At 40.4% G+C, this 19,101-nt stretch overlaps 1 protein-coding gene across 18 annotated transcripts in view; it reads right to left on the bottom strand.

The window, feature by feature from the left end:
• Positions 1-19,101, bottom strand: part of LOC123459276 — a 116,197-nt gene that overhangs the window by 61,352 nt on the left and 35,744 nt on the right. For 6 of the 18 annotated variants that reach the window (XM_045145050.1, XM_045145049.1, XM_045145047.1 and 3 more), the window contains 4 exons: positions 18,173-18,252; positions 15,734-15,844; positions 13,450-13,641; positions 6,285-6,341 (listed from right to left, as the gene is read on the bottom strand). In XM_045145050.1, coding sequence (XP_045000985.1) covers positions 6,285-6,341; positions 13,450-13,641; positions 15,734-15,844; positions 18,173-18,252 — 440 coding nt within the window. Of the gene's footprint in view, positions 1-6,198; positions 6,342-8,957; positions 9,103-10,694; positions 10,803-13,449; positions 13,642-15,733; positions 15,845-18,172; positions 18,253-19,101 lie in introns of all 18 variants that reach the window. The other 12 variants (XR_006636181.1, XR_006636186.1, XR_006636184.1 and 9 more) reach the window with 8 other exon arrangements.

Genomic DNA, 19,101 nt, shown 5'->3' with positions numbered 1-19,101 from the left:
ACAAAGCTATGTTCAAAACTGAATGGCATTCCTCCATTTTCATCCATCTTTTCTAAAACCTGCAGACTCTCTCACAGGTACATCTAAGGCCAGTGCATGCTCAGGATTCCCTCAGTACTGTAATAACCTATGGAAATTATGTTCATCTCTATAGCATGGCAGTTTCATCTGAGAGGCCCACCAGCTTCTCCCAAAGACATTCTGAGAGATAGAGTGATAACCAAGTATAGAGAAACAAGGCATCTTTACTCCCCCAAAAAAAGCTCACTAGGGGAACCAGCTTCACTCCGTGTGGACAACATTCATGAGCTGGAAAAACAGAACATCCCTTAGTAAAAGAAACAGAGAATGCATGCAAGGAAGCTTCTCTTCTATCTGGCTATTGATTCCCTGAATCAAAGAAGAAACTATAATTACTTCCTCTTCTATCTGAACTAAAAGATTTCAGCCACAGTCTTTTGTGAGGTAGAAATAAAGCTTTACTCCAAAGAAAACCCACTTTAAAATATCCCCAAAGAGATAAAACACCTTCAAGCTCTTGCAGCTCTTTAATGCTTGCTATAGGCCAAATATGGCAATTAGAATCAGTCACTTTAAGTGCTCAAATCGTATAATGCTAATAGATCACTTTATAATGGAAGCAGTTTGTTAAAGTCGTATTTAATTCTCCATTATTACTGTACTGAATGCTGGTTGTGTCTGTCTATTCCATTATGGATTCTGAAGCCCAGGGAGGGGACAGACTGGCCAACTGACACACTGATCAGGGCTTAATTTAGTTTTTGTAGCCCTAACATAGGACTCTAAAATACACCTGATTTCAACTTTCTTCACACATGTGCTTATTTCAATTTTTTATAACCTAGTGGTGGTGGCCTTTTTTGTGTAATAATTATTTTATTCTGAAAACATGGAGGTTGAGGCAAAAGTGACAGTGGTGTGCATATGCATGTCTGACTAGGCATGTGCATACACACTCAAGTGTGTGGTTTTCTTTAAGAAAATGAAATGAACCAGAAAATAAGCCCTTAACAGTAACCCAAAAAAGTAAAATAAAATAAAACAAAATCATTTACAACACATGGGAATGTTGAAGGATATGTCAAGATTACATGGTTTAAAGGAACTATACTGAATATGGAAACAATTATAATGAAATTCATGACTCATTAGCAAACATTCCATATTGTGTTTCTCATTTCTGGGTCAATGTTACTAGGAAATATAGTCTTAAGATTTAGATGTTTCATTGACTACAGTGCTAGATCATAGATAGCTGGGCCATGCAATGACAGAAAGCAATGGTTTTCATTTCCCAGATGTAGGCAATTTGGTCCTTCAGGTTAAATATGAAAAAAAAATTCCAAAAATGTAGCAGTAAGCATGCAGTTGGTGACAGAAGGGTTGTTTGTAAAATAAAGTAGGAATTGCCCCGTGCAAATGCGTACTGGTGGATGTCTGTGGGGATTTTGTGTGCACACTGATTGGTATGCAAAATGGTTGGTGAGCTCAAGTACCCAATACTGTATGTAATGGGAACCAGATGTCTAACAGAGAGAGAAAAATATTTTATAGCAATAAATGTGACATTGACTCTTAAAGGGTTTGCTGTTGTAAAACAACTTCCCAGTCTTCCTTTACCTTATAGTTTTAAGTAGTTTCTCTAGATTGGTTAAGGAAATTATTTTCATATTTTGTAAGGAAGAGTATTTAACTTACCACTAACTTTCAAACCACATACATAAGGAGAAATGGTCTAAGAAAGATAATTCGGGAATTCATTCATTTAGCACGGTGCTGTGCTCAGCAATACAAAATATATAGATATTTTTGTACTTATATGAAAACAAATAAAGCATAATTTCTCCTGCCCTTAAGGAACTCAAAATATACAAGGTGCCATAAGAGGCACACAGCTATCTGGGGACATGGCAGAAGCAGGCCCTGGGGAGGAGGCACAAAGTAATCCTATAATTCAAACCAAGAAGAGAACGCCCCATGGGCTCTATGAAAAGGATCCCACTCATTCCTCACACGAGTGCTTCTCACATTCAACTGTTATTCCTTGTCTCTTGTCTGCCCAGTGGCCTCTAACAGCTCAGCTCTCTGAGTCTACCTGTGCTCACTCACTGTGCTGACAGCATAACTGTACTGAGGCCCTGGTCCATCTGGGGATCACAGCATGCTGAAAACAAGGTTCCAAACTCTTCTCTTGAGAGGTCCAGTGTGCCCTTTTAGATTGCCATTTACTGGTTATGACCTTGGGGAAGTCACTTAATCCATCTCCCTCCAATTCAACCATGGCCTGCACATGAAGTACTTTGCAAAGTGTGAGCATCACTAGAAACTCTCTTCACTGCTCAGTCATCTGATCAGTCATCCAATAAACACATGTGCCATTATTGTATGATTATCATGGGCTGAGTGGAGCCTCTGTGGTCAAGCCCCCATTTCACCCATGCACACACTTACAAAGAAAATTCCTACTCACCCAGCATATCTGAGCTCTAGCAGATCTTTTTGATACTTGTATATGTGTGTATGTATGTGTGTGAGTGCGCATGTGAGCGCAGATGTACTTGCATGTGTGTGAGGGTGTGTAGAGGCGAGAGGTTTGCATCAAGATCTAGCTTGATCACTCTCCACTAATTCTTTGAGACAAGGTTTCTCACTGAACCTCCTGCTCATCAATACAGCTAGACTTAGCTAGCCATCGTACCTCAGGGATCCTCGTGTCTCTGCCTCCCCAGCACTAGGATCACAGGTACATGTTGCCATGCCTGTCACACACATGGACACTGGGGCTCCATACTCAGGTCTTCACATTTGCACATCAATTGCTTTACTGACTGAACCATCTCATCAGTGACTCTTTTTGCTCCTCCTCTGACACCCTATGAAGTAACAATAGCTTCTTTCCCTTTAGCCCCAGCTGTAGCTCACATATAAATACCAGAACCAAGTAACGTAGCGTAGATGAGGCAGTAGGGAGTGGTAGTGACTATGGAAAAAAGATAAAATTCATTCCATGACTTAAAAGTCACCTCCTTTACATTATTTTTCTGGTAGAAAAGGTCTCAATATTGCCAGTCTTCCACTTTCCCAAGTTCAGACAGAAATCCAAGTTGCTTTCAAAGACTAAAGACCCAGGTTCAGTTCCCTAGTATCTTCGTAAGCCAGATACACAAGGTGGTGTATACATCTGGAGTTTGTTTAAAGTGGCTGGAGGCCATGGCATGCCCATTCTCTCCCTCTATCTGCCTCTTTCTCTGTCTCTCAAAGTAAATAATTAATTTAAAAACCATGAATTCTATCACCTTCAACCAAATGAAACAAGTCCCAATGGAATAAGTGACTATGTAAAACTCAGCTCTTGAAATACTAAATCTGGTATTTCCTTAGACGTGCACCTCTTGTTCTGGCAAGTGCACCTGTCTTCTATGATCTTTTGCATATTTACTTGCTCACAGGTTATGCTACTTGAGGACAAAGGCCATGTTTCTTCCCAAAGAGTGACCACATTTCTTTTGAATATCTTCCCAAGTCATGAAATCAGGATAAACAAATGTAGATTGGAGGCTGTTCCAGGTAGGGCAAAGAATAAAGATATTCATATTCCAAATGACCCTATTGCTAGGAACATTTGAGAAAAAGGTTTACAGATATCATAAGTCTTTGACAATATCTGACGTCCTTCAAACCATCAGAAACACTGCTCACAATGGCTGCATATCCTTCACTATTTTTAGCAACCCTGAAGTCAATTCTCAAAATGTAAATTTAATCCATATCCCCTGGTGGTATATAATCTTAATCCATGTCTGTCTATAATGTGAGTGAAAAGCTACGTGTTTTTAGATATTACCTCAAGGAGTCCCAAATGTCAGATGTGACCGTGTTTAATTTTGTTGGAAGTTGAGCATAGACTACATCCAGGACATGGAAGTAAATGCATTGTCTTTACATCCAGGGAAAGGGTTAAGAGAAAGATGACAAATGCTAGTGTAATGACAACTTAGAGCAGGTCAAAGACAGCAATGTCAGCCCATGTTTTAAGCCCTTTAATGGTCATGATCTTTGATCCTGTATTTCAGCTTTGAGACATTTAGTTCAAGGAATAATGACATATAGATATTCTGCTGCAAAGCTGTTTGTTGCAAAATTCTGTTTGTAATGTGAAAAATAGGAAGGATATTGGCAGAGAAGTTGACTTATGGTTACTAATAATGGCAAATGGGCTGGGCATGGTGGTGCACTCCAGGGAGATGGAGGCAAGCAAATCAGGTATTCAACCAAGATCATCCTTTATTCCATAGCAAGTTTGAGGACAGCCTGAGATAAATAAGACAGTATCTCAATAATATCAAATAAATAAATATTAAAATAAATTTACTGAACCCTTCCTTGTGTGACAGATAACATGTTGGGAGCTTTTATACTCATTGTATAATTTAGCCTTGTTTTGATCTTAATCATTTTACAGGTAAAAAACAGAAATGGTATTTAATTTTCCCAAAAATCAGAAAGAACTCAACACTATTGAACACCAGAACTTAAGTTTCATTCATTAACTATACTTCTCCCATAAACATCAGGAATGCAGGGGACATTTTTCAGTCATCAAAGTTATAATGTGGATAAATATATGATATACATAATATGTTATTCATTAAAAAGAATAATTTGTAAAGTAATGATCATTAGGGGTTAAGGAAAGTCACAGTACATAAAGTGTCTGTCATGCAGGTATTAAGTACCAGAGTTGAGAATCCACATAAAGCCAGATGCAGTAGTAACAGCATCTGTAATCCCAGGAGACCTATGAGCAAGATGGGAGTGAAGACAGGAGAATTCCCAGAAGTCTATGGGCCAGCCTGCCTAGCACAGCAGTTAACAAGATGAGGCTGCCTCAAACAAAGCAGAAGGCAAGAACCACCACTCAACGCTACCCTCTGACCAACACACTCTTGCCGTGGAATGCATGATTCGCATTCATGTGTGCACACACCATTATTTTTTTTTTAAAAAAGAACAATTTAGCCAGGACTTGTTAGAAATATCATAATCCCAGCCGGGCGTGGTGGCGCACACCTTTAATCCCAGCACTCGGGAGGCAGAGGTAGGAGAATTGCCATGAGTTCAAGGCCACCCTGAGATGACAGAGTTAATTCCAGGTCAGCCTGGACCAGAGGAAGACCCTACCTCGAAAAACCAAAAAAAAAAAAAAAAAAAAAAAAAAAAAGAAATATCATAATCCCATAGTCAACAAAAACAGAGATTCTCAAATAGAGACAAAGGTAAGGACCAACCAATGAAGACAAGAGGGAAGGAAACTTGGCCATGCAACAAAATTCATTACACTGTACAATGCACTGTCCTCTAGTGCCAGGTACAAGGAATTCTTGCCCTTCAAGCCATTGTTTTTCCTCCGTTTCTCATTATAACCTTCATTCGTTTCTCGAGAATGACCTCTACCAGCCTGAAGTTTCTAGGAAGTAATAAATTCCACAAATCTCACCCCAATGGTTACTAAGGGTCCAATCCCAGATACCAAAAAAGAGCAGTGCAATCCCAGTGGGAGCTAGATGGCCAGCGCTATCCAATCAGCCAGGGCAGGAGACTAGAGTTCTATAGAACTTGTTCTTTATGTAGCGATGGCTCTGTGGTTAAGAAACTCCATCTCAAAGAAACACTGAAGAGTAATAAAAGAGGATTCCTGATGTTCCCCTCTGGCCTCCACTCAATATGTGCATGGCAAGCACATCCGTACATACACAGGCATACACCATACCACACATATTATATACAGAGCAATTGTACACATAAATAAATAAGTAGAATGGGTTCTATAAACCAGCACATGACTTAAAGGAAAGAATTACCCATCTAAATTGTGATACTATTTTTTGTCTGCAAAAACCATAAATATAGAAGTGAAAATGTTGAGAGGGGCCAACATCAAGGTATTAACAATGTTTCTATCTATAATGTTTGTTTCATTTTTCCTTCTCTATGTGTCCTACATTTTCTACAGTAGTTAGGTACTGCTTTGTACTAAGAAAAAATAAACCTAGTCTACATGAGGATTAAAAGGTGAATTCCACACTGGGTGGTATTTGAAAACTAAAGGCTAAAATGAAAAGTCGTTTTAGTGATGATGGAATGTAGGAAATGCTTACAAAAGAGAGAACAGCAAACCTCATTTGAAAGTCTTGGGATTGCAGCAAGCCATTCTCAGGGAAGCATCAACCTGTTATCTGGTAGAGATGATGGGCACTGTGTACCTGATGTCCTGTGGCTCTGTGCTGGACCACTTGCTGCTAGGATAAAACAGATCAGAGCTGAAAAAAAAAAAAAAACATGAGTCACATGTAAAATAAGACAGGATTCAAGAAGTTAGGAGACAGTGCCTATAAAAGAAGAGTGCCCAAAATAAAAATGCATAAATGAAATGAAGATTTTAAAAAAAAGAGTTCATTGGTCTGCAAGTAAGAAGGGAAAGAAACAAAAGGTTAGCCTTTGTCATGACCAGAAAATATAAAGCCATGGCTGCAGGACACTGAGGCACAGTCAAGAGTTTCCATCTATAACAAAATAATGTATCTGAAAGAAAAGGCACTTGGTGGGACACAGGTGAGCCAGGGAAAGATAAAGCAGGTAAGGAGGAGATAAGTTACTGAGAGCAAACATACTGGCTTGAGCAAGGCATGTAAGAACATTCACTCCAGAGTGAGAGAATGTGAGTCATTGTATCCCTATGTCCTGTTGGCCTCCTATACCTTCTGACACTGTGGTCACAGTCCCCTCTCCCTTATCACACTCCACCTATGACCTCTGTGTATGTAAGTGTTCGCCAGATCTTGAGACAGCAATACCATATGTAGCCCAGGCTGGCTTCAGACTTAAGATTCTTCTGCCTCAGCCTCCCAGTGCTATTATTACCGGTGTGTGCCACCATATTCAACTCTACAGGTATTCATCTTATCCCCTCTTTTGTATACTCTTGTCTATCATCTTGTTCTCCTGGCCAATGGGAATTTCCTTCCTTGCCACTAAATACATTAAAGACATTTTTTTCTGTGGTGCTGAACATGAAACATAGACACGGGCATAAAAGTGTTCTACCAATGAGCACTCACTCTCTCAACATCCTAATTGGACTTTTGCAGCTATAAATACATACTCTCAGAGGTTGGGAATAAGGAAGAGCTAACATCACAGTAAGATATCTTAGGAGTTTTAAGACATGTGTATGCATGCTATAATGCATCTCCAAATTAAGAAGGTATTTCTGTGTCTTCCCTTTGAACCGGAGCTGACCTTGAGACTGATGATCCAATATGTGTCTCAATTGTACCAAAAGGATGACTCAGTGTTTTCCTTGTTCCCTTGGGACACTCATTTTTGGAGGCCTGAGTAGCCAGGTAAAAAGCACAAGGGTGAGGGCTGGTGAGGTAGTTCAGGGGTTAAGAGCACTTCCTATGCAAGCATGAGGGCCTGAGGAGGTCTGAGAGCCCACTCAAATTAGATCCTCAGGACCCACATAAGCAGCTAGGTGTGGGCATTGGACCTATAATCCCAGCAGAGACTAAAGACTGGATGGAGCTGATTAAATTAGAAGTTAAAAAAAAAAAAAAAAAAAACCCGAACAGCAAGCTCTGGAATCAGTAAGAAACTCTAGCTCAAGTAATGCAAAAATGGAATTAAGAGTGATATAGCGGGGCTGGAGAGATGGCTTAGCGGTTAAGTGCTTGCCTGTGAAGCCTAAGGACCCCGGTTCGAGGCTTGGTTCCCCAGGTCCCACGTTAGCCAGATGCACAAGGGGGCCCACGCGTCTGGAGTTCGTTTGCAGAGGCTGGAAGCCCTGGCGCGCCCATTCTCTCTCTCTCTCCCTCTATCTGTCTTTCTCTCTGTGTCTGTCGCTCTCAAATAAATAAATAAAAAATTTTTTTAAAAAAAAAAAAAAAGAGTGATATAGCGGAATTTCACTCCAGCCACTGCAGGCAATCACATCAGCCACAGACTAGCACATCCCACCACAATTGAGCACACAGAGAACATATGGGAACATAATTGTGTATATACTACCACCACACACACACACTTAATAAAATAAGTGACAATATAAAAGTTAACACAAACATGAGATGCTGAGGTGGCTCAGGCTGAATGCAATGACCCTGTTGGGAAATTCCACCAGGCCTCCCTAGCTGAGGGTACAGCAGTGGCTGGTCAGCATCAAACATCAGATGTATGCATGAGGAAGTCTTCGAGATGCCAGCCTCATCCTCAAGAAAGACTATGAGAATAACCCAGCAGATCCAAGCCAACACTGATCAGGATTCAGTCATGGCTCTGATTTCGCATTAGCAAATTTCAAGTGCCCTGTACTGTAGGACCCAATTTATTTTATTCACACTGAAGAGCTACTGAATCTGTTTCCACACCCAGAAAGGGAAGACAAGGGTACCTCCTTATCTTTTTTTCCTTTGTGTTCTTTTCTATAACTTTCTATTCCTGGCTATCTCTCTCTCTCTCTCTCTCTCTCTCTCTCTCTCTCTCTCTTTCTCTCTCTCTTTCTCTTTCTTCTCTCTCTTCAAATCTAGAAAGTCAAGTATGTCAGGTCTCTTCTGTTTTCTCTCTTTGTGCACAAAGAGAAACAAAATTTCTTTAAAAAAATAAAAATAAGTCGGGCGTGGTGGCACATGCCTTTAAGCCCAGCACTTGGGAGGCAGAGGTAGGAGGCTCGCCATGAGTTTGAGGCCACCCTGAGACTCCATAGTGAATTCCAGGTCAGCCTGGGCTAGAGTGAGACCCTACCTCGAAAACCCAAAAAATAAAAATAAATTAAAAAATAAAAACTTGTCTCAGGTTCCTGTTCTTTACTGACTTTATATCTCCTCGCTGTAAAATCTTTGTACGTTTTAGGTTGTAAAACTAGGAACAAGATACTCTACCCCAATGATGATCTTGGCTCTCATCTCGCCCTCATCAGGAAAACACTGTTATTTTTGGCCACCTTCCACTCTTCTGCAGGCTGTTCCTCCCATCTGCTGCAGGAGAAGTGCAGGGGGTCTGCAAGACAGCAGCTGCCTTGGAAGCCTGAGTGGGAAGACAGCAAGCAGGGTGGTCAGAGAGCTGCTGTGAGCATGCAACTTCCAGCCACAAAGTGTAGGTGGCAAAGCTCAGACACTGTCACCTGGAAACCTGCTTGGCTCCTCGGGAATGACTCACACAATGGTGACTGAGCAATTGATAATGCATGAAGACTGAGGGACATGCGGAAACTGGAGCAGGGATTTTCCTCCCGCAATGAGAAAGGAAGTCTGTACCATCTGTCTACCCCCAGGGGTGTCCCGGATCACCACCTTGGAGTGACACCAATCAACAAGCCTATGTAGGCACCTGTCAACAGATGCAAGCGCTTGCGCTTGCGCAAGCACACGTGGTTCTAGATGAAGAAGCCACCTCAGGAATGGCAGGCACGTTGAGAGCTAAAAGGACTGTGTGCAGGGTTGGCAGGCCACGTTTGAAGCAGGCAAAACCGTGTCATCCCAGGTCAAGGAGAAAGCCCTACAGCCTAAAATAGCCGCCCTTCCCAGATGCCAGAGCATCTAAAATTATACCATTGAAGATTTATTCCTTTGCTCATCTCACCTTGGTGAGGGGTGGGGCCTGGGGAGGACTCACCAAATGCCTTTATGTGAAGGTGCCAATTCCCTGACAATCCCACAGTGATTTCAGGCGGGGGAAGGAGGAAGGTGTTGAAAGGGCAGGAAGAAGGCAGAGGAAGTGTGGTGTGGGACAGCAGAGGGCAACTTCTCCTATTTCAGACTTTCACCCACAAGGAGCCTAGCCGGCAGCTACATCATAAAACCAAGGCCCAACCAATTTGCCAGTAAATTTGAACCATGCGTGTAAACAATCCTAATAATTTATTCCTTGAAATGCCTTCATAATGCATTATTATGCAGAGCTGCACATGCCTCTGCTTCAAATTGCCTCAATGGAAAAAAAAATAAAGAAATAAAAAACTACTTTAAGGGGCAATTAAAAAGAATCACAAGAGGTAACATGAGGAAAGAGTATATGCCTACTTTACCAGAGCACAGTGTGGGGAGCTAAACACAGGTAATCAGGTCAATTTTAACAGTTTTGCTTTCTGGGAGAATTCAGAAAAGGGCTCTATCTTTTCATGGAGAAGTTTGGTGAATCTGACCTGAGAAGATTAAGCCATAAGCAAAATAAGAGCAATCCACTTCCAGTCTACTGTATCTACAAGCAAGAGCTCAATATCATTTCACTTCCAAAGTCCCTAAGAAATAGATGGCAATCTCAGAAAATACCACCATGTTGATGTCTGCCCTGGGGCTCATGGTTTCACATCACGGACATCACCGGTGGGACAACGCAGAGGTAGAGTCAGGGACTGAGGAAATAGCCCCAAACACCCAGGGCAGCTGAGGATAGAGCCTGTTTGTAGAGCTCATGGCTAACATGTGCTGGGCCCAGGGTTCCACTCTCTCTTTTGTCTTAAAGTACCCTGTGCTGAAAACCAATGATTGCAATTGATTGCAAGAACAACCAAACTTCATATCTGAGGATGTACCTCAGTTTATAGAGCACACATCTGACATGCACAAAGCCTTGGGTTTAATATCCAACAACATACAAAACCAGACATAGTGACATACACTATGCCTCAGTATTTGGAAGGCATGGAATGTGGAGAATCAAAAATTCAAGGTCATCATTAGATTCATAGTGTATTGGAGGCCAGCATTTGAAACATGAGTTCTTTTCTGAAAAAAAAAAAAAGAATAATAATTAAGTCTTTATGCTGTTTGGCAGCTTATAAATAACTTCCACATAAGATTACCTCAATTCCCCATCCTCCAGGAAGGAAGCAGGCTTGACTCTCATTGCTATATAAGAGAATGCTCTGGATGAGAGCCAGTAGGTGACTTGTCCCAAGTCATATATTGGATTAGTCCAGACCATGGTCAGGTCTTGCAACCAGAGTCTCACAGGCTAAATTCTCTGATTTCTCTACTCTAATACTTCAGAGTTTCAGAAAGTGTGGCAACTGGTTACTCTTGCATTGACTGGATCACTTACTAGGTAACTTGTAACTAAGGTTCAACCTTGATCCATTCACATGTTTAACAAGTGGCTGGACTGTAAGTTCATCTGAGTAACCAATCACCCACCTGGAGATGTCACAGAGATGACTCCTCGGGGTCAGCCAACCATACCCCTTTCCAGAGCATGACTCACTGACCACACAATGTAAAGATGTCCAACACCCTTTGTAGTCATTCTTATCTTCTTGTAATACAGTTGTCCTTCAGTATCCATGAAAATTAGTGCCAGCACCCACAGACACCAAAATCTCATGATGCTTAAGTCTCTTGTATCAAATGATGTGGACTTGGTGTATAACTTATTCACAGCACACCAAGTACTTTAAAACTTTGTTAGATTCTTCTAATTCCTAATGCAATGTGAATACTGTGTAGTCATCATAATATACTGTTTAAAGAACAAGGAACCAATGTCAAGAAGCAAAATCTCATTCAACGTGAGGAAGTGGGTGGAGCCCATGAAAGTGGGTTGGGTCAGCATGACCTAAGACCATGTATTTCATATACTTATTTACTATTTCACTGTCTCCTTCTGTAGAAGAATAAGAACCTTCAGAACCAGGACCGGTCTTACTCAAAATTGCCTCTCTAAAACTTAATACAGTTCCTCTGCAAATAGGTGCTCAAAAAATATTTGTCTAATAAGTGAATTTGAATATGAAAAAGAGCTTTTTGTCCCATGCCTGCTACTTGTTCAAGAAAACCACTTATGTAAGTCATTTCATTTAATCAAGATTATAAGTGACAAAATGGAAAATGTATGTATAGAAGATAGGGTTGTAATAATAGTTGCAAAAGTGCTTGGAATAATTAAAGCTCAGATTGAAATGCCTTTTCCTGTGCCATTTAAGGCCAAACCAAGGGTTGTGTTGTAATGTTAAAAAGCAACAAATTTAAAATGAATAAAAGGAAATACTTTTAAAAGCACCGTATAATCTACCTTTGGAATTCACTGCTGCAGGATATTATTGAGGCAAATAGTCTAGCAAGATTCAAGAAAGGATTAGGCATTTATATGAATAGAAATAATATTGGCAGTTATACTAACTAGGTTAAAAAGTTACAAGGCATGTCCGTCCTGGGCTCCGGGGCATAACTGTTCACCAGCTGAAGTTAGAAAGGAATTTCCCCCTGTTGATAGTGCATTGTGTAATTGGCCAGATGTATGAATGCTTATATTTTGGCCGTCTTCTATAACATAGGCTGAAACCACTGCCAAAGGGCAGTTTCTGGAGTAGATGGCCCAGTGACCTCTAAACATGACATTTCTGCTCCCTTCTTATACATCCCTAATATGACATAAAGAGTGTGGGTGAAGTCTTTGAGATTTTGTGCCTGAGAATTCTCTCAATTTCAGAAAACAGATAGAGTAAAAAATAACTTCCTTCTTCAAGATGATGCAAATATTTTATGGGATGAAGTCATAACCTGGCCATAATCTTATTAGAAGCACAGAGTTGTGTGCCAGGAGGCTGTCGGGGAACTCCAAAGCCCTATGCCATGGAACCCTTATTGAATCTCATACAGGGGCATCACCTACCCCTTTCTTGTGTCATTACAAACTGTTACATCTTATGCATGCTTACTTAATTCATATGTGGTTAACTAAAGTACCTTTCTGCATGTGTGTAAAGAAAAGCTACTCACAGTGCTATCCACTCACCTTGCTAAAAGACGCTCTTTGTCACAGTCAACTACTCTGCCAGGCCTAACTTTTAATTACTGATATTGAGTACAATGCAATTTTCACTCTCCCATGGAAAACTCAAATGCAACTTTTAGCTATCTACCTAAATATTAAGTGTCAAATAAACATAATCTCATATTAAAGAAAATGCTGAAACTAAGTTATGGTTACTTTATAATCTTAATCATTTAGATATAGAAACATGTGTAAGCATTAGAAGTACATATCCCATTTCCATATGATGGCATAGAGCTCATAAGTATTAGCACCTCTTGATAAATACTGTCAATGAGTTTCCAAGAGGATTTACCAGTGGCCCCTACCACAGCAATATACAAACCTCCATTTCACCACTTTTCACTGAGCAAAGAGAATGACTAGTAATGAAGAAGAAAGGAAAATAGAAAAGACACGTTAAAAAAAGAGAGAGAGAGAGAAGAAAGGGAGACAATAAAGGAAGAGAAAGAAAACCACAAACTTTTCAAAAAAGTATATATCCATACATTGGCTTCTGTGTTTTCTGATTCAGCAGGAGAACCCTGTGAAGAGTATAAACTCCTGTTCTACCATCCGGGGCCCATTTCCTCCCTGATGCTTTCTCACAGCATTGCACCTCACCTCATAGCAAGGTCCCATCCTATCATTTCTGGCCTTGTCACTTCCTGGCTGAGTGAAGTCACAGAGGGGAAGCAGGGCTTCTTTTCTTGTCTTCTGACCGATGCCCAGTTGTCCCACGAAGTCCAGCAGCCCCAGGGAACGTCGCTGGTACAAAAGTGCTGCACAAAGGACCAGACCCTGTGGAAATGCCACCTGACGAAAGGAACATACAAATGTTTCTTCAAGGTGCAATAACACCGAGTGACAGTCCACATCTGACCACAAGTCCAGGGCAGTATAAATCAGCGAGGCTTGTTGTCAGACCCCTGTAGTGGAGCACTTGCTTTATGCCACCATCAAGAGACAGAAAATTCTTCCTTATTGTGCAAAAGGGGGAAAAGAAAGAAATAAGGAAGAAAAACTTGGCTTTTGGTACTAGATTTACTGACTTGCAAAGGGGGAAGGCAAACAATGTTGAAATGGAAATTAACTAACTTGACAAAATCAAATAAATGGTTTTCCTCATTGTTCCCATGCTGTTGTCTTCCTAGCTTCCTCTTTTTCTTGCAACAAGGAAGGCAAGGTGCTGGCATTGGTGGCACACCCCTTTAATCCTAGCACTTGGGAGGCAGAAGTAGAAGGGTCACCATGAGTTCAAGGCCATCCCAGAGCTACAGAGTGAGGCCCTGCCTCAAAAATAAATAATTAAATAAATAAATAAATATTAAAAAGCAAGGAAGTAAGGGTTGGCAACACCATGTGAAACCTGTACATGGTAATTTTCAAAAACGCTTAGCCTCACTGCTCATGGATGCATAACTCCCATGAAAAACTTCCTCTAAGTTGATCTGGGTGATAAAACTGGCTAAGTGGCTTCTTCTAACTCCATGACTGTGAAAGACTCACGGACAAGACACAAATGCAAACCATATTTGGGCTTTTACAGATGGTGTGGCAATGCCTGCTACACAACCAGAATCTGATGAGGCTGAGTTGCCTGTAAGGATTAGCTGATCCAGGATGGGGACCATTACCATCACATTCTGTGGTGGCTCTGCTGACCTCTCCACACATAGATCTGACACACAGCTAGAAGAAGGTTCGAAAGAAAGAATACGAACTCACACTACTTACTACTTAAGTGACCCTTTGTAAGCGCTTCACCTCTCTAGGTCTCTGCATTTGATCTATTAAATGGAGAGAGTAATGCCTGCCTGGCAGAGTTATCAGGAGAGAGCACCAGTTTCTGGCACATGAGACATCTTACGTGTGTGTGTGTGTGTGTGTGTGTGTGTGTGTGTGTAGCACATGAGTTTTTGAAAATCAATTAATCCCCACCATCTTTATAGCTCACATGGTGATTTTTGAAAAGTCAATCAAGAAAGGAAGGAAACGTATTTTCTTCTCTAACAAGTAAAAGCAATTAAACATCAAATATTAACTGTTCCTGGGAGTAAATTTTTTTAATGGGTTAAAGTCTTGGCCATTATAGTAACCTCCAATATGTAATTTCTAAGAAGGGACCAGGTAATATATTTTTTTTAATTAAGTGGAAGATAAAATGCTAGAACCAATGTATCCATTCAGAAAGCACTTTTTTATCCATTTTCAGTAGCTTCTCAATTGCATCATGCCTTTTAAGAGGCCCAATTTGTATAACAGCACTTTATTTTAAACCTTCACTTGTGAAAAGCATTGATTTATGATGCAGCTGATTAAAGCAATGGTATATTAGGCAATAATGATTTCAATTATAAAACTTCCACCAGTGTACATTATTCTGATTTTCTCTCCATTCTTACCACATTTTTATCACTAAAAAAAAAAGGAGATCTGAACAGATGACATAATTTTGAAAAGTTCCTGAACAAATTTAATATCAGCAAGGAATGTGTGGACATATGGACTGATGTACCACTTTGGATTATATGAATGTACTGTATTTTAATATGCTCTGACAAAGTCTTCAACAGCTCCCTGGTGAGTGCCTACCCATTGTCATTAGGGTTATTTAGTGCTTGGATCCTGCACAATTCCCACTAGAGCTGCAGCGAAGTAGCTGAAATTTGCACTGATTCACTCCAATTCTAATTCTTAGTGTCGTGTTGTGTCTTCTGGTGTGGCTGGAGGAAGCATCAAGCGCCCATTTGAGACCTTTAACTCATTCAAACCCAATAGCAGTGGAAACACACATCAAACACGCTCACTCAATCATGTGGGCACATGCAGTCAGCTTTTTCATGCTGTGACAAAATACTTGATAAAATCAAATTTTATGGTGAAGGAAAGGATTATTTTTGCTCACAGTTTCAAAAGTGTCAGTCCATGATCCCCTGGTGCTGCTGCTTTGGGCCTGTGATGACATAGTATATCATAGTGGGGAGCAAGGAGCAGAGGCCTGTTCACCTCATGGCCCCTGGAAAGCAAAGAAACAGAGAGGAAGGAGATAGGCTCCCCATATCCCACTTTAGGATTAGCCACCCTCCAGTCACCTGACTTCCTTCTTCTAGGCCTCACTCCCTAAATATTGCAGACCTTCCCAACAGCACCTGTAGCTGAAGACCAAGCCTATCAGAACATAGGTCTTTTGGTAATACACCAGAAGCAAACTCTAGCCATGTCCAGCCTATCTCATAGACAAGGCTGGCAAACAAAAGAGTGAACCCATCCTGAAGCCAATGCAAGAGCGTTCAGTCCATTCACTAATGTAGCATGTAGTCTAACTCAGCTGCTAGCCACATCTTTTTAAAGACATGGTCTCACTGTATAACCCAGGCTTACCTCAAACTGATTATGTAGTACCCTTGCCTCAGCCTTCTGAGGGCTAAGATTATAAACATGTGCCACTCCTGGCTCACCAATCACACTTAATAATGGTGGCAGACTGTGAACAGGCCCCATTTAATGAGGGTAGCTGTTGCTGGGCCCTCACAGGAATCTGTGAACCGTGATGTCACACCTGAAGATGTTTTCAAGGGGTCTTCAAATACATATTGTTATGTAATGCTTCTCAGTTTTTAAAGATTAAACACACACTGGCCAAATGCACTTTGCTATAGCCTCTGAGGTGCTTCTTCTTTGGTGCCCAGGTGGATAATCCATTTTGTTATTGGTCAACAGGGCACCAAGTTCTCAATAGCTAATATTTTTTTCTTTCCATTTTTCTTCTCTTTTGTGACCATTGAGTTAAATTACGGTTGCTTACTGGAGCATGGGTGAAGGAATATTTACAGGATCATGGCCAATGTATCAGGGGCTACATTACTGAAGGCACAAAGCCATTCCCAGAAGCCATAAGGTTATTAAATGGAAATCCCTGTGCTAGGTGTGGGCTAACTCCCTACTAGTTATTAGACAAAAAGGTTCCTGAACTCCCCAAAGCAATCCAGGCTATTGCCACTGCCATTGGATGTCAACCAGAACTAGATAGTAAAACTATTGCTGGAGACACCACATGTTTGGTTCAAAGGACATGGAGAAAACAAGCTGGAACTGAGCTGGAAGATTCCTTCCACTGGCCAGCTTTAATAGTGCTGAAAGGTGTTATGCAGGCTACTGGGAGAAAATGCTAACAGCATTCTTACTCAGTTGTGAACTCTGTGTTTTATACTCCTGACCTTCCAGGCAGGATGTGCCCACTGGCATAATAATACAGGATCAACTAACCACTTTTTGATTGGATTTGAGTCCCATTACACAGAAGAGAATTCATGCTTAGTACTATGAACCTAAAATAACTATTTTTAAAAACTAACTAAGTATTTTTATCTTCCTATTTCATGATAGTTAATGAGCCTCTATTACACAACAAGAAACAGGAGCTAGGTGAGATGCAAAACACAGAACAAGACTGAGTATTTACTTTTAAAGACCTGATATTTATATCTGTAAGAATTATGAAGTAGTTCAAGTTTTCAAACTTTTAGAAGAAATGCAACCTAACATTGAGGGCCAATTTGTCACATTTATTTTTAGGTAAGAACCTCTTTTGTTATTCATCAAGCAAATTAATTTGTCCCTATGCTCTGACATGAAACCCCATTTTTTGAATAATAGTCCTGTGAATATCACAGTCTGTGTAGAATACATTCACATTAAAATCTCCAACAGTATTTGTAAGGGAAAATTCCAATCACACATTGATAAAGGTTTTCTCTACCAAGTCACTGCTGCATATTTCTTAACTAGGTGCTCATATTAACTAGGCTCTTCCATTATTCAAATCTAGTCCTTAGTCCCAGCAATTTTATGATGCCATAATTTTTATGACAGATGACCGACAGATGCTGTATACAGTTGTAGTTCTGAAGAATCATTCTGATAATTTTCTTCAGATATAATGTCAAGGAATAGAAGCCCCAGACACAAATAAAAGAATATAGGTCTGGCCATTGAATATATACATTACCACTTGAAAAATTATGACTTTTATTTTACTTTAAGAGATGTTTTTGACACTCAACACTTTGAGGGCTTTACCTGAAGAGAAGCTCTCATGCTCCATCACTGTGAGCTGCATTTGAAAGGATGCAATGCAGGCAATGTGTTGTGCCAGACTGATTTTAAACTCAGCATTTGACCTAACCTGTGCCTTCCCAATAGGCAATTGCAGGAGACCTCATTTCCTTCCTTGCATAAAATTCCCAGCACACAAGCACACCTTGGTCTAAGTGATTACACAATCACAGGCCACATACACTACTTGTTTTAGGCCCTGGAGGCTGTAGAACATCAGACTTCTTACTTGATGTATGTGGCTGGTAATTCTTCCAAGGTTGTTGATTTTCTTAGAAACTTCTTTGTTGAATATTCCTTATGTTGATCCTATGTGATAAAGGAAAGAAAAAAGATTGAGAGAGCTAAGATTACCTGCCCCAAATCCCACAGGTATCCCATGATCTGTGATCTAGTGCCTTCTCTCATCTTTCTCTTATAACCATTAGGAAATAGTTTGTAAACTAGAGTTTTGCTTAGGCTTTATTAACAACATTATTTTTTTTTTTATATAGATGGAGTATCTGTAATCCAAAGGCCTGAATTCTGAACTGCTCCCAAACCCAAAATTTTCAGGCTATATAAAATATATCTATAATAAATGAATCTCTTGTTTAGAGCCCCATCCTCAGTAGATCTCCATATATATTCAAATGTTCCCAAATAACACAAAATCCGAGATAAATCCAATCCCAAGCACTTCATAGAAAGAACATTCAAGTAACTAATACAAAGCATTGATTTTTTTTTTTTTTTTTTTTTTTTTTTTGGTCCACAGCCATTATCTCTGGAGACTGAACAATGACAAGCAGCATTTGGATCCAGATGCCCTCACTTATAAAGCACCTTCCCCTGAGCCACTGAATGGAGCAGCCAGGGCCACAGCATCTCATAGGCTGCATAGGCTGAGATGAACCTTACAGTTTTCATCCCAACACCTCATCTTATAGAGTAGAAAATTGAGTACCAGAGAGCTTTTAGCTAGTACAGTTAGACCTAGTAGTATTTTCATTTAACTTACACTCTGTAAATGTGGTGGTGCACGTCTATAACAACCCTTGCAAGGTTGACACAGCTACATATGGAGTTTGAGGCTAACTTCGGCTACATGAGACTCTGACTCAAAAAATAAACAAAACACAACAACATAAACACACATACACACACACATACAATAAA

The sequence above is a fragment of the Jaculus jaculus genome, chromosome 3 (assembly GCF_020740685.1).
Source record: "Jaculus jaculus isolate mJacJac1 chromosome 3, mJacJac1.mat.Y.cur, whole genome shotgun sequence".
NCBI classification, from domain to species: Eukaryota; Metazoa; Chordata; class Mammalia; order Rodentia; family Dipodidae; genus Jaculus; species Jaculus jaculus.
Note: the sequence above shows the minus strand (reverse complement) of the source record. Positions and strands in the feature narration are given on the sequence as shown.